Source organism: Strigops habroptila, chromosome 5 (assembly GCF_004027225.2).
Source record: "Strigops habroptila isolate Jane chromosome 5, bStrHab1.2.pri, whole genome shotgun sequence".
Classification (NCBI taxonomy): Eukaryota; Metazoa; Chordata; class Aves; order Psittaciformes; family Psittacidae; genus Strigops; species Strigops habroptila.
In genome coordinates this window covers 65,370,444-65,386,412 of record NC_044281.2, presented here as the reverse complement: position 1 = coordinate 65,386,412, position 15,969 = coordinate 65,370,444, and the positions used below count along the sequence as shown (strand labels likewise).

Here is a 15,969-nt window from a genome sequence, read left to right as displayed (position 1 = left end):
TTCCAATTTTGACAGCATATTTTTGGGTTCAAGAAGAGCAGAAGTTCATTATTGATAAGCTGTCTAAAAGGCATGAACAGACATTTCAGCTCTGACTTTGGCACGTAGAGCTTTCTACCTGTTGTCTACACATTAAAAAAACTCCCACCTTAGTGTTTGTCTTTTATTGCTGTTTGGCCAGAGGTGTGTTTTTTATAGTGCGGATGCTGTAACAAAAGCAGATGTTTGAAAATATGTTGACAGCCATGGAATTGGTATTTTGAAATTCTTCAGTAATCATTCACCCCAGGCCAAAAAAAGATGTTGGTTTCTTTGGTTGTAGCAATACTACTGAGTTAGAACTTTAAGCAAAATTCCTAATAATATTCCCAAAGCTATTATTCTTTGGGATTATTGGAAAAATGATGGAAAAGTTGTTTGTTGGTTTGGCTGGGTTTAATCACTGCGAGTTATTAGTTTAATCTATGATTCTATTATTCTAATCTGTTTCTATCAAACTAGTTTCATTTTAATGCTAGTTAATATTTATTTTGCATAGAGCTTGATTTTCTGTTAGTTTTGGGTTTTTTTTTTAATCTATCTCTGTAATATTTTTAACCTTTCTTTGCAGTGTTTGCTAGTTCTGAGCCTGTGCCCGGATTCCAGGGAGACACCCTGCAGTTAGCTTTCATCAACCTCAGACAAGTAAGACACTAGTTTTTGGGTTTTATCCTGTTAATTTCTCCTTTTGACCAATCTGAAGTTATTAAATTCAAGAACCTTTCATGTTTTTGCATTCCCGTGTAATTAGTTTTGAAAAGCGGTTATTTGAAGTGTTAGTGGCACTATTCCTTGTAATTTAGCATAGAACTCTTTCTCCAGTGTGTTGTTAGGGGGCACTGTGCTACTGGTGGTACTGTTACATGGATATAAGATTGAATTTTGGCCTTGACAATTTTGTAAATATCTGTGAGGCCTTTTTTGCATGAGTGTACATGTTACCCTGGTGTGTGCTGGCCTGATTCCACTCTGAGCAATTTCTCCTGTCTACAAAACTACTCCCTGGAGAGCAAAATCAGGCATGGTATTATTTAGCATTTCCTTTCCTTAATTTGTTACACAGAATTCTTCTAAGCTATTAGAAAACAGCTTTATTTCAGCTGGCTGATCTTTATATCAAGTTTAATTTTAAATTCTTTAATACTGGAAGCACTTTTCCACCAAAGTTCTTACCAAAAGGAAGGTTTTTCCAGACTAAAATCTACTTATCTTAATTTCACAGTTATTTCTATGCCCTGCTCTCTAAATTCTGACACTATGTCCACCCATAAAAATTCATTTTCAAAACCTTTCATATTTGAAATAAGCTTTTAGAAAGGATTTATTGTCTCACAAAGTTGCAAGTATAAGTGTCATTTAAATAGCGAAATGAATCATTAACTGCAGATGTTAGTGATATTTTTCAGCACCATTATGAGCCTGTCAAAGTCATCAGAAGAGAAATATAGAGATAATTCCATACCAAATTACCTATATAATAAGAATATTTTTGCTTTCAATAACTTAGTAGGTTTTTCACAGCAAGATTATGAAAAGGCATTTCAGAAGGGAAAATTCCTGAGGCAAAAGTATTCCAGTTTGTCTGAATAGTCAGATAGGACTTCATCAAAGTGTCTTTTTAAATGAAAACGTTAAAAGGTAGAGTTGTCTGCTATATTCTCACAGTAATATAATGATGAACAGTATCTACAATGGGATAAGCATGGACTATGTGAGGAGGATATAGGATTGTGGCCATAGGATTTGTTCATGTGATGTTTGTTAGAAGTTCCAAAATTCAGTATGTAAAGATGTACTCTGCCAGACTTCAAATACCGCAAATCTTGCCTTGACTAGCAGCCTTCCTCTTTCGGATTCTTTTTTATTGTTCTTTTATTATCAATGTTAGAAATGACTAAACACCTTCCAATTTGTACTAAGTCAGTTTAGTTGAAGGGAAAGAATGTTGAGAGATTTTGGCACTATTTCTGTCATCCACGTAAGTGGTATAAATCCTTGCACAGCCTATGTTTGCTTCAAGGAAAAATGTGATTTCCAGCTATGCAGGAGGGCAGGGTGTGTATATACTTGCTACAGGAAATAAATAAGATTTTTTTTTTATGTTTTAAGCACCAACTATCAAGCATGTCACATAAATAGGGATTATGTTGCTTATGATAGCTTTCAGTTTATGTTAGCAACTTCTATTTAGAATTTTCTTGATGCAAGTAACACTTTATAGAGGATGCTCTGTATGCTGTAGGAATCTAATCAATTTCAGATACTTTATAAACAACACAAGTCTGGGCAACTGTCATTATTGGGTTGCAATTGGAGCTTGTAGATATAGAATAATTCTAGTACATTTGTTTTGGTTTTTACTATATTTTTGCATGCCTCACCAAGAGGTATTGCAAGCACACATTAAAAACAATTACAATTTAGTAAGTATTTGCAGTGTTTTCCCTCTTTTTCTTATTTGTGATACATTTCTATCTTAATAGGGTGGATGACAGTTCTTTTCAAGAATACTTAGAAAGGCAACAGAGCCTTTTTCAGAAAGTTCTTATAAAAGGTCATGCTTCTGTTTTTTAGTTTGAATTTGATACTTCTTCATGAATTGCAGGATATGAAAGATAAGGAAGTAGGTCCAGTGGTCAGGTTTTACCTGCCCACCCGGACTGTGCCCTGAGGTCAAACTCCTGATATTGGCTGTTTGGTACAGAGGAGCTGATGACAGGTAGGGGCTGATACAAGGGGGAAAGCTTGAACCGTATCAAAGCTAAAAGGCAGGAGATTTGGGACTCAGTGAGAGACTGTAGCTAAAAGATGGATCAGCAGGATTGCCCTCTTCTTAAAAAGCAGCTGACCTGCAAGGGAAAAGACTTTATCGTCCTGCCAATCACATGGTTGCTAATGGAAGCCAGTTATCTCAACAACAGCTTACTCTCTGTTGTACTAGGGCAATGTGTAAGATTAATGAGGATTGGGTAGTAGAATTTTGTAGCACATTTTACTAAAGAAGTAAAGTCACTTACAAGGAGCCAGCTTGGAAAACAGAGAGGGAAGAGCTACACTTGGATGATTACCATGGGGGGAGGAGCAGCTTTGAAAAGTATTGCCATAGGTATTTTCGTCCTAACAGTTCCTGATCCTGTCTTTCTCTGAAGACAATGTATGGACAGCATTTTGTCCCCAGCAAGCCCACTTCTTTCCTTCTTCCTTCCACAGGCATAGAAGAGCAAACAGAAAGAGAAACAGTTGGCAAGAGAAAGAGTTGCTTCTAAAAATAGAACAGCAGTTAGTAGTAGGAAGCTTTAAGAGTCCAGGAATCACGAAGGGGCAGGCACTTACCAATGTCCCCTTTAACAAGCCACCTTTTTCTCCTTATACTATCCCCTCTTAAGCTCTGGTCATACTTAACATGCTCCTTAAAGATCTTAGTAATCTCTAGAAACCCTAGCCAATAAAGATTTTTGTGCTATTCCCATAAGCATAGTATCTCAGCATCTTCCAGAGGTGACTTGGTGTGGTTGGCTAACCACACACAGTGTATACTGATAGAGAATCACATGGCCTTGATCATCTAGAAACTTGCAGCTCCAAATAGTTTAGGATCTTCTAAAGCAACAAGCAGCTGCAAAGAAAATTGGAATAGATTCACGGTTCTGTACAGCTGCAATAATTGTGTCATGCGTCATGCCACTTGTCTTAGTGTACGATCTGAGGTTATATATACGTGCACCCTTTCACCCCACTTAAAGTCACTGTGGGGCAGGCCACCTCAGCAAGGTGATTATCAAAGTGGCATGTTCTGCTCTAAAGAGACTGGTCTCTGCCATCTTGTGAAGATGATCCAGCTCTCCTACAACTTGCATCACGCTCTGAGGATAATTTGCTACTGTCTATATAGGGAGCCTGGGTAAATCGTGCAGTGGTCCAAAGTGAGGTGGAATAAACTTTGGGGATTTTTCTACCAATTCAGATCCTAGGTTAATTGGAATTAACCTTCAAAAATAAACAGATCTTAGTTTGTCCTACTAAAATTTGTCTCTGAGGAGGCTCAGCCTACAACATGAATTAGTTTTGTCCTGGTTGTGATCTGATCTTTACTGCCTGAATAATAGGGTTACGGTTCTGGAATGTGAGGCAGTTTCTTGAATGTACCGAACACTTAAACCAAATGAGTGGTAACAAATGCCTTTTCTTGAAATGAAATAATTGTCTGCAGAGTTATAACCTAAGCTGCAAATGTAGCTCGACTTTTTTTCACTTTCGACTTCACAACTTTTTTCTAATGTTTCTCTCCGCCATGAACACTACTTCAGATTCAAACAGGTCGTCTTCCTCTACTGTCTGATCTCAGCTAGCTTGATGATTGTGGAATTTCCTTATTTTACCAGGGGTGAGGAGAACTGTGTCTCAGCTGTGTTTTTTTGCACTTAAGTACATGTTGTTAATATCCTCCAGTTGCTGTCAGTGTTGGTCCAGCCACAGGCGCAGCTGTCTCAATTGAACATAATCATATGCTGTTGGTAACCCCCGAGTTAAGCAACCACCATAGCAGTATCTCCGCCCACGTTGTAATACAGAGCTTACAGGCTGATAATAGTGTGCCCCAGTTTGGGAGACCAAGGGTTGTGAATGACAAGGTCCCTAAATTCTGAGTAAGTATGGGAGAAAATTCCTAGAGATTTCAGTGGTTTCTGTTAACATTTTGCTAACATTAGGGATAAATTAGACATAAAGTCATAATGTGATCAATGTGATTAATATACAGAATAATGTACCTTGGAAACATTAGAAGATACATTTTTGCTTATGATGTGTGTAAATAAGCATGTAGATAAGCACTCCTATGAGCTCAAGTTACTGGTAATACACAATATTTATTCCTTCCAAATATTGATACCTGATTTTTAAGAGTATAATACATTTTCTTCTGATTCCAAAGCATAATCAAGATTACACCGATAGTTTCTTGGGTTGCTTGTCCATTTACTTTGTAATACATTTTTCTGGTGTATTATTGGTAAGAATTATTGCTAACCATCTGAACTCTAGTGCTGCATACAACAGATGTTAGTTTATTTGAAGGAGAAAATTCTTACTAGTAGTTAATATAGTCCTCCTCTTTCTTCTTTGCTTCTCTTTCATCACTGAGAGTTGATACTGTCCTGATAAACTCAGAAGTAACTCATTGTAGGTAGGAACTGTGTAACAGATCACTGAACTTCAGTCCCAGCCATGGGATTGTCTACCACTAAAGGCAGTCTTCCCCACTGTTTTGTTTGTAGTGTTTAATTTGAATTCATTTCCTGTGGTAATAACTGCATTTCAGCTCTGGCTTGTCTCTGATTCCCTCAATGTGCAGCATGCTGAAGCTCTCACCACCTGTGTTCCCTGTGGAGAATGCTCTTGAGCCCTTCAACAGACCTCAGAGAATAAGTTGCAGGCTGTTGCCAAACTTATCCACCATTACTCTTGGAGGTGTAAAGCTTTAAAGGCGTGCTGCGGCTTCCTTCACAGGCTGCCAGCCCCCACAGTGCCTAGGCTTTGAAATTAGTAAGGTACACGCACCCCTGGCCTCTACTCCAGAGAAGACTCTTAGACTGAAAAAATACGAGGATTTTCCAAGATGGAAAAATCCCTAACAGTTTGTTTAGGAGTAAGTCTTAAAAACGTCAGAGCTTCAAGATAAAAGTAAGCCTCTCTTTCATAAGGCAACAGTTTGAATTTTTAATTAGCAAGTAGTATAGAATATTTCATCTTTTGCTTCCTGAGGGAAATGGTTGTTGAGACTTTCATCTTCACAGAGGCTCTTTCACAATGCTTACTGATCCCTTTCCCCTCTCCATGCACTCCCCAGCTTCTCTGAACAAGCAGAGGGGCATGTTACATCTGTAACATGAAGCCCAGCCTCAGGGTGCTATGTAATGGGATTTGTGCTTCTCTAGTTTGCAGTGCAATGCTGCTTATTCAGCTAAAGAAAAGGAGCTCAGATTTCAGACAGCAGCAAAACAAGAGTTGCACCCCTCTGGATTTCAGACCATAGATCCTCACTTTGCTGGGGGAGGAAGGCAATGCTCTTGATAGCCTTTCTCTTCTCCATAAATTGGCTCTGCTCTAAAGCCGAAGGAGGGCTTGAGGTACACTGTGAGCAGAACAGGGACACCTCAATGCTCAATATCTCATATATTTGCATCATGCAGGGTTAACATGCATATGCATACCTGTGTGCAAAATGGCAAAGTTATTGGAGTATGACTGCATGCTAAATGTGTGTTATCTGGCTCACAGGGGACACACCACATATTACTCGTTTCAGAGCATTATGTTCTTACAAGTAGATGAGAATTCTTCACACAAACGTGACAATTTGTTTCTAAGTGCTTATATTCCCCAGTGGAATCTTTTACTTTTGATTTCTCCTTTTCAACTAGATTCTGTGAAGACCATAGGTAATCTTAGTAGGCACAGATCACAAGTTGTGTGTATGGATATTTGTGAGGAAGATCTCAATCAGTGCTCTGTACACAGAAACAAGCCAGCTCATTACTGGGATGGGATTTATACCTGCCAGCTGGTAAGAATTAGGAAGCTTTGGAAACAAATTCACAGAAATTATCAGTGGGGGGTCAAAAACAAGCATGGCTTTGGATACACTATCTTAATAAGGATTTGCAGAATCAAAGCAGGATGGCAAGTCAATCATTTCCTGGCAGTAGGTATTCCTACCCTGTTACTGCCAGGAACTAAGAGCACATGTGCCAGCTATTAGGTATATGTGTGTTCTTTGGGACATTGAATCATTCATCAAATTCAGTGTAAAACGGATTGTATCCAGTTCAACATCTGAGTGCCCCTTTTTCAGTAGAGAAGTGTAAATAACATGCTGATAGCGTACTACGTTTTTCCTCTAGATATTCACTTACTGACAATAAGGGAGCATACCTGAAAACAGGTTTGAAGAACTCGGTCTACAAATGCTGTTACTTCCCTTCAGTAGCCCCATCAATACCTTACTTAACTAAAACTATATACATAAAGCCATTTAGCTACAAGACACACTACTCCGTCTATGGCAATAAATTGTACCAATTTCTCCAGAGGAAAGTATAGTAGGTTGTGGACAAACGACTGTGTGGTGAAAGGTATAATGCTTAAACTGAATGTCATTTCCTAATTGACAGCAAGGAATGCTGTAGGTACCTAAACCGTGGAAGTTATCAAAAATAAGGAAATAATTTTCTTCTCTTTTCTTTAAGCTAGTTCATTTAAGGGATAAAATTCCCTTGGTTACTTACTGAACCAGGTACATGCAAGAATTAGATGAGCTGACAAGAAATCTATACTGCATATTTAGGAAATTACAGAACTCAGGAAACACTGGCTCAGTTTGTCTTAGAGACCTGCAGATAACAGCTTTGCATAAGAACATAAGCCTTATTTGAACAAGAGGGGTTTTTTTGTGGTTGTTAGGTGAATTTATAATTTTTTGAATTGATATGGGAAATGGTATTTATTGATCTCATTTGTCATGTGCAGGTGAAACATTTGACTTCTTAAGAGCAGTGCAGGGGAATTCTAGCTTCTAGATGCTACAATCATAGAAATTACTAAAAGTTTCACTGAGGAAGTTGATCAAAGCAGGTACTGCAAAAACCAAAAAACCCCCAAAAAACCAAACCTAAACCCAAAAATAAAAGTAAGCAAAATTTACTGTCAAGACTATTTAGATGAACATATCTGAGTCCCTATCTGAATACTACCAACTGTAACATTTAATCAGCTTTCAGCTCTTCTTAGTCATCAGTACTTTCACAAGACAAGGTTTAGAAATACTTAATCAATTAATTCAAAACATGTTGACCTATTGTTACAATGGAAACTTCATATCTCTGGAAAGCCTTTCTGTTCAAGAAAGCTCATCCCATAGTTACAGAGGAAATTCCTGTAAGATCATGACCTAAATGGCACTAAAATTGTATACTTGGTAGCTGAAGTGCCTATCCCGGTTATACCCTGTCCATAATGCCAGAACCCAAAAGCTTTAGTTCTCTTGGGCTAGACACTAGATTTCTTCAGTAATTGGCATGCTATGTATCCGGGAGACTATTTATGAAGCAATCGTTTCCAAGGATGTTATGAGAGAAGGCACTAAATAAGCTTTATCTGGTGAAGGTTTTATTCTTTTGCTGAAGGACCTGTTGGTAGAAAAGTTTCAGAAGGTTCACTTGCAGATAATTTCTCAATTAACAGATCTCTTGCTTGAATCAGAAAAAGTTGATCCATGTGCCTACTGTATTTGCAAACTCCTACTCATGATTTCTCTGGGTCACTGATATACATCCCATTCAGTGGAAGTTACTCAGTGGTATGAAATTTCTCAATAGTTTTCTTCTGCTAGCAGTTTTGCTCTCCATCTGATCCTCACCTTTATCTTTGTCATGTCAGAAATGATGTAAATGCAAGGAGGGAAGATTTGGGTGCCTGACTTTCCTGAAGTTTGCAAATACATTCTATCGAGCCGTTGTTTTCCTGCTGGCAGCCAGTTGCTGCAGGATTTCTACCATTGTATCTGGGCCCTTCTGTAGCCCTGAGCTGATGGATGGAGTTCAGTTTTGGAGCCCCCAGCTCCACATGACTTCCTCTGAATCCTGTGGGTGCTATGTGGTTCCTATTGAACAATACAAGGAAGAAAATTATTGTTTTCCTTCAAGTTATTTGTTATTTGTATTCTCTTAACATCTAGGAGTCCTAGTCTCCCATCAGGGAGCCATGGGACTTGTAGCTGCATTAGTATATTCAATAATTTCTGCCCCAAAATTGCTGACATCCTCTAGCCTTAGCTAAGCTGGTAGCATCACTGATATGCAGTATGAATCAGGCAACACTTCTAACCCCTTAACCCTCCATATTTGCCTTCAGTATTTTTTCAGTTGTATCAGTCAAGATACGTAGATACCATTCCTTCTCTAAATTATCTGTCAATGATAGGCAGCAGGCAGAATATCCCATTTTTTATCTTTTGCTTGTTTCTTCTGTGAAAAAGAAAGAAAGTTAGTCTATCTCTTTTTTGGAAGTCACTACAGAACAATTGTAAAATCCAGTAAAATCAAAGGAATCATTTCAACAAGAAAACAGGAATTGTTCTGTGCTTCAGAACAATAACAACATAAAGAAGGAATTGTGTAGACATAGTATAGTAAGGACTTGAGTGAGTGAAATGTGGTTAATCAATATTTATCCATTTGGATCATAGTGTCTTAGAAAAAAAGAACATATCTTCAAAAGTGTTTGTACAATATGTACCATAATGTGACACTGATCTTCAGCTGAGTGTTTTAGCACTGCAGAAATACAAATAAAAACTATTGTTCAGACTATCTGATTGCTTCAGGTCAGTCAGTGAAATCTGGGAGATGAAACCTTCAAATTTTCTTTCTGTTAGTATCAAGATACTAACAGCTGGCAAAAGAAATAATTGTATTTCATACTGTTATGTAAATAATTGTTTTCTGAATGAAGTGAACTAGTCGTACAATAAGCAATATGACTGAACCAGTGTGTTCTTAGGCACAGTTTTATATTATACTGGCTTATACCATGCTAATATGTATGGGTACGTCAGGTTTGGAGCAATTTGTCATCTTACAAGTTGCACTGCTTAAAAGAATATTGAAATAACAAATGAAGTTTACATAGAAGATTCACATATACGTTATGTTTTAGAACCTAAAGGAAAACTCTTGGAGAAGACTTTCCCTAGAGCATTAGTAACAAAGGAGCAGTGCAACTTAGAAGACCCTTCAATCATAGAAAGAGTGGTGGTGGTAAAAGAAAGAATTAATAAGAATAGAAATGCAAAGAAATGTTGAAAAAAAAAGTAAAAAGATGAGTAGATGGAAAAAGTAGATTATGGGGAAAAAAGAAAAACTTAAAGATATGGGACGAAGGACAGATAAAGAAAAAAAATGTCAATTCCTATCTATAAATGTACTTCATTGCTCTTATCCTTCTGTTTCTACATTTATAATTTTCCATGGTTTATGCTAAGACCAATTAAGAACACTCCTTTTTTAAACAGTAGAAATTTGAAGAGATGTTTTTACCCAAAGGAAAGAAAGGACAGTTAATGGTGTATGAAGTCCATGAAACTATTGGATTGCCTTATTCCCAGGAGAGCATAAGCTTTCCCGGTTTCCATGGTATGCCTCCAGGAAATCGTTCCAGGAGGACACACAATTAGCCCATATTCTTCCAAAGTGCACAGTGTAACATGATGCAGTTAAACCAGAAGACAGTTTTCATCTTTTGACCCTGTGTCAAACATGTCAGTTGAGTAGCTTACCTGAGATCTGGAAGAGAACTTTGGCTATCAGGTATTTTCCCATAGAAAGGAATATGCAGTAGTAGACACACACACAAAAATGCAATTTTAAAACCTGACTTATCTTTTAAAAGTAACAGAAAAAGTGCTGAGCCAGCCTTTGTAAGTGGGACAACTCAGTGCATTCAGATTCTCCTTTCTTTTTGCCAGTCTAAAGTTTAAATAAAAATCTTTGCCCTTGCTTAGGAAGTATGAGAAGGACATTAAAACTGTCTCTTTCATTTTAAGTACTAACAAGACATTGAGCCCTGTGGAAGGATAGATTTGATAATATCATTGAAATGCACATCCAAATGTTAGCTTTGGGAATGGTAATATGTTCATCATAGTGACTAAGTCTTGTATCCGTAGACATAGAGGATAGTTTTAGAAGTTCACAGCAGAACAGAAAAATACTGAATTCCTAGACAGAAATACACAGGTAGCTGGGGGGATGAGGGGAACCTGTGTAACTGGTAGATTGGAAAGGCAGAAGCTGAAAACTCAAATGACAGTGTAAAACAGTCCCTGTAGCTTAATTAAATAAAACCAATAATGCGATTTAAACTTCTTTGAGTTAAAATTACTTTAATAAGGGTGTTAATTACTAGAGGATTAACACTGCTTACATGTGATAATAGATGTGGTCAGTCAATAAAGGGTGAGAATAATGTTCGTTTAAGAAGCAAAAGAATCTAGCACAGGATTACTCACCAGAAAGGGATAACATTTCAAAGTGGCAAGTAAAATCAGAGGAAGAGGTTTTCAAATTGCAAGAGGCATTAGAGGCTGAATTGTGTATCGTTACTCAGCAGAAGTTTGACATATATTGGGATCTGCTGGAGCTAAAACTTGAAGAGTAGATATTACAAATGACATATTACATAGTTTGGAATTATTCTGTTTTGCAGAGCAACTGTAACAAATTATTTTTCAGATAAAACATTTTCAGAAAATATTGTCACTAGAGAAGTAAGGAGAAGAGGCATATTCTAAAGGAAAAAGATCAACTTCTAAGGAGAATAATTTCTTGAAGACATGTTTCTTAGAAATGACATTAAGGAGAAAGGGTTTTCCTTAATATGTCTGCAAACGTAGCAGCAGGAGAAGAAAGATGTTTTGCAAAAAGCCAACAAAAAACGAATTCTGAGTTATATGGGTTTCTTGTTACTGCAACTTAATGGGCTCAGAAGCCTCTGTTAAACCAAATTATCTAGACAAGAAAAACAAGAACAAGCCTAAGGATTTTTTTATGGGCTGAAGTATTTGATAAAATGTTTTTAGAGTCATTTGATAGAATAAATGTGGAAGTAAACGTCTTATAGTAGCTGAAGAAAAAAGTGAATGTTGTCTGGGAAAGAATACGAAACTTTTGTCTGGTGATTTTTGGCTTTGCTTTTAACTTGTCTATATTTACATTCCTGAGCTACTGATTGTGGAATTCCTTGTCCATTGGTTCCCGGATCTAGTATAGCTTTCCCTAAGGGATGTAACTTCATCTGCTATGAAGGGTGGTTATGCAGCCATACACTGAATGCACTACTTTGGAAGAAATACTGTTTACAGTAAACTGATGATGAGCACATCTGTAAGTGTCTGTGCCTTATGGATTGCATTGGATTTTTGTTTCTGGATGCAAACAAAATTACACTGGCTTCTGGCCTAGTACGTCTTTGATTTCAGTGGCTTTCCATGTATTCTAACTTGCCACCCAAGATCAGCTAAGAAACTTCATTGAGCAGTTGCTATGTTTGTATCTGCTTCCAGCAGAGGCTTTTCAGAGAGGTGCCTTGTACATAAAATGCCTTTGATGGCCACCTAAGAGAAGAACCTGGAGCACTGATATGCTGATTTTTATATTTTAGATCTGCAGCTTTTTGAGAACCACTCAAATCTTAAACCTAAACCAAACAAACCAGTCATAGATTAAAAAGCATTTAGACTGCTGTGTTGAATCAAATTGTTTTCCCCTACCTGTAGAACCCTAGGTTACCTCAGTGGAGATGATATGTTTCATAGTGCACACTAGAGATCATGGACCTATGTGGAAACCAAATGCTGCAGATTCAAGAGACACTTAAAAACCTTACAGACCTGATGTGAATCCTCCTGTTAGATTGGAAGCCTCAATCTCTGTAACAATGTAGTTTCAGTATTTTTCTTAGATGTAATTTCCTCCGGTGTTTAGTTTAAGTAAGAATATGACAAGAGATGACTGGAAAGCTAGAAGAAGGAAATATCCTGTTCTACCACTGAATTTCTAGTTCCCAGTGGCCAGGTTGGCAGCTCCCGGGTCAGTTCTGTGAGCTACAGCTTCACACAAAGAGGTGAAGTCTTTTGCCTCCTCTGTGAGCACAAGGTTGATGCTGTGGAGCTGTGCCATGTTTGCATATCTTCCCATAGGCATCGATTTACATTTGTATTCCAGGGCCATATAACTAAAACTCCTTCCTTCAATCCTAGAAGTAATTAGACAGAAATTTAAACTTAGAGTTGCAATTATGCTTGGGCAGACCACTACAGATGCTTAATTCTAGGATACAGCAGCCTGACTTTATAGATTAGATATGCATGTATACAGGGACAGTTTCTAAACCAGAGAAGGTGGCTAAAATCTAATTTTAACATTAGATTTTGAAAATTTTGAATATATCTTTTTTGTGAAACACCTCAAATGGATTTTTACAGAAAGGATTGAGACAAATGATACAGTTCTGAACTCCAAGAAACTTGTTTTAAGATACTGTGACACATCAAGTTCTAGTTATAGCATTATTTCACAGATGAACAAACAGTTTAAAGCAAGCCTGTTATAACTCTCATGCAGCTGAAAGACCTGCTTATAGAGAATTTAAGTTCAAATAAATTAAACTGTAAAAATTGCCTCTTAGGTTAATAATGGTTTGGGTAAATGTCAATGCTTAAGGACTACTGGCAAACTTGTTTGTAAAAACAAAACAAAATAAAAACAGAAGCCAAATGAAAATGTCAAATTTAACTGTGCTATATTAAATGCTTTATAATCTTAACATCTGAAAGTTGTATTTTCAAAGTCTTGTTCAGGTTACAGTCAGATGCCCTGTTTTGGGGGGCTCCACTTGTCACCCCTGCATGCCGTTTGAGCATGTACGCCTCTGCATCAGAAACTCAAAACCAGAAAAAAAAGGTGAATGACATGGCCATTGCATAATACACAATTTTTAATCCACACAAGTTTTACCACTGACATAGTTTTATGCTTTGTCTAAAGGGACTTTGTGTACAGGCTAACGGGCTTGACAGGAGCAATTTGGCCTGAGCCCGTGCCCTCTGGAGCCTGACTGTCTGCCAGGCTCCAGCTTTTCAAACTCTTCCCTGTTCCTAGACTCAAAAGACAGTTCTTTTGCTACTAGTCCAGCTTATTCTTTAATGATGAAGAGCAACACACTTCATAGTAAACATTTGCACTGTAATTAAACAAATCTTCTTTGAAGAGGTAATACTTGTTGCTATATTGTGTATTGCACAGGGCCTAGCTATTTACCTTTACTTCAGTGACTATTTTTCAGTGGCTTTCTTAGATGTTACATCTTGGGCTGCTTAGATTTTTAATAGTATTTGTAAAAATCATATGTTGGGAGTGGTTTTCTGGTTATGGTAACAGCAACAAGCTTGTTCATGTGACTTCGACAGCAAGCGTTTTAGTCTGTAGACAGGCCTAAATTTATTTGAAGTGCCAGAGAATAATAATAAAAAATGGATTTGGGCTTGCTCAAGAATATAACAAGACCTGGCATCTCTCAGAGTGCACCTCAAGGTCCAGATTTTAGGAAAGAATTCTGCCCTTTGGAAGAATTAATTTATAAAGAATTTATTTGAATACAAATAACTTCTGTTTTTTCTTAACATAACAACAAAAGGTTCAGCTGTCATAACCTTTGAGTTTATACATTGTACTTTTATGAATGTGTTAAAGATTGTATCCCAGTGTTCAAGATAGTGACAAATATGGTCAAATATCAAATATAAATTTGAAACAGATGGGAGCATCTACATATAAAACTGTTTCATTCCTGTGAAGATGTAAACGTCCCCAATTTAGGCACAATTTCTAAATGTATAGTGCTTAAAAAAAAAAAAAATAAAAAAAAAGAAGCATGTTTTAATGCAGTGGCTTAAAAACTGAAAGACACTGCCTTTCTAACACAAACTATCCTTCCTTTGAAAATCCAGGGCTCAGTTTTCAAAGCATTGCCTAGGAATTTAGCCTGCGACCCCCATTGACACTAATGGGAATTGCATAGTTAAGTCCCCATAACATCACTTTGAAAATGCATTTGTTATACCAATACAGAAATAGGGTAGCATAAACTATAGGGAGACATTCACAGATCAAGAGATCAATTTACACTTTGAAATACCAGATCAATGTGTGTTATTCCAGTTATGTGATCAGTAGGGGGGATTTTAAAATTCACCACATTCACAAAATAAATCACCAGGAGTAAATAAAACAAAATATTTTGGCAAGTGGCAGGCAGACTTGCTAACCAGGCTAACAAGATATTTGTCAGCAGTAACAAACACCTACTGATTAAGTGATAATTGCATGTGATTGGTACGGTGTTATTCTACAGTCAGAGCAAATGACTTCATTTTTTCCCCCTTGTAAGTTGGACTTACATACCTATATTTTAAATATGGCTGTTCCTTTGGGACCAGGAAATGTTTAGAGTGAACAAGACTTGTCTTTGTCCAGTTCTGATTCTGGTCCTTCATGTTTTAGTTCCAATCTAGTAAGTGCTTTCATGGCATGCATGCTTTAATAAATAGGGAGACAATGCAACGTTTGGTGAACTCATGGGGGTGTTACCTTCACGTTTATGCGGGGGGGGGGGTGGTGTTAATTCTTTGGAAGTAAGTGTATACCTGTGCAATGTATATTCATGTGCACTTGTGCATGAAGCGTAAGCAGGGACTAAAAAGAAAGTGGGTAAAAAGAAAGCATCGTTGTCATGTAGCTGTGTTACTGCAGCACCTAAGAGTCTCAGTTGTGGACCATGGCCCCGTTATATTGGGCAGAGTATAAATAAGTGCTTTAGCAAAAGGAAAACAGAGCTGCCTCAAATTTCACAAACTGATGAAATCATAGCTCCATTGAAAGGTTAACAGTATGTCAGAAATTATGAAACAACGATTCTGGTTGACAGGCTCCTTTTCGGTCATCAAACCCATTTGTTCTTCTGAATATAAGGTGTGCTGTATAGGTACAGTGTGCGCTCCTTGGGGTGAGAAATGTTGAAGAGTGGAAGATTTGTGAGTGGCTTATATAAGTTTACTCACGTAAGTGTTGAACACACTGTGTTTAAAATTAAAAAATCCCTTCCATCTTTGGAGATTTTTTGCTCAAAAACACCAATAAAAATGGCAATAATTGAAATATTAATATATTTGCTGTTCTTTTATCTTAATTACTTAACTGATACATAGCTAACAACATTCATGGGGCCTTTTTTCTAGGTAAAAAGCCACACATCCTCAAGGGAAAAATTGAAATGTTACTTCTGTACTATTTCCTAAGAAAAGATCGGGTGTAGCTT

General features: G+C 37.3%; 1 protein-coding gene across 4 annotated transcripts in view; it reads left to right on the top strand.

The window, feature by feature from the left end:
• Nucleotides 1-15,969, top strand: part of EXOC6 (exocyst complex component 6) — a 91,061-nt gene that overhangs the window by 65,059 nt on the left and 10,033 nt on the right. For all 4 annotated transcript variants that reach the window (XM_030486599.1, XM_030486603.1, XM_030486600.2 and 1 more), the window contains one exon: nucleotides 611-684. In XM_030486599.1, coding sequence (XP_030342459.1) covers nucleotides 611-684 — 74 coding nt within the window. The remainder of the gene's footprint in view (nucleotides 1-610; nucleotides 685-15,969) is intronic.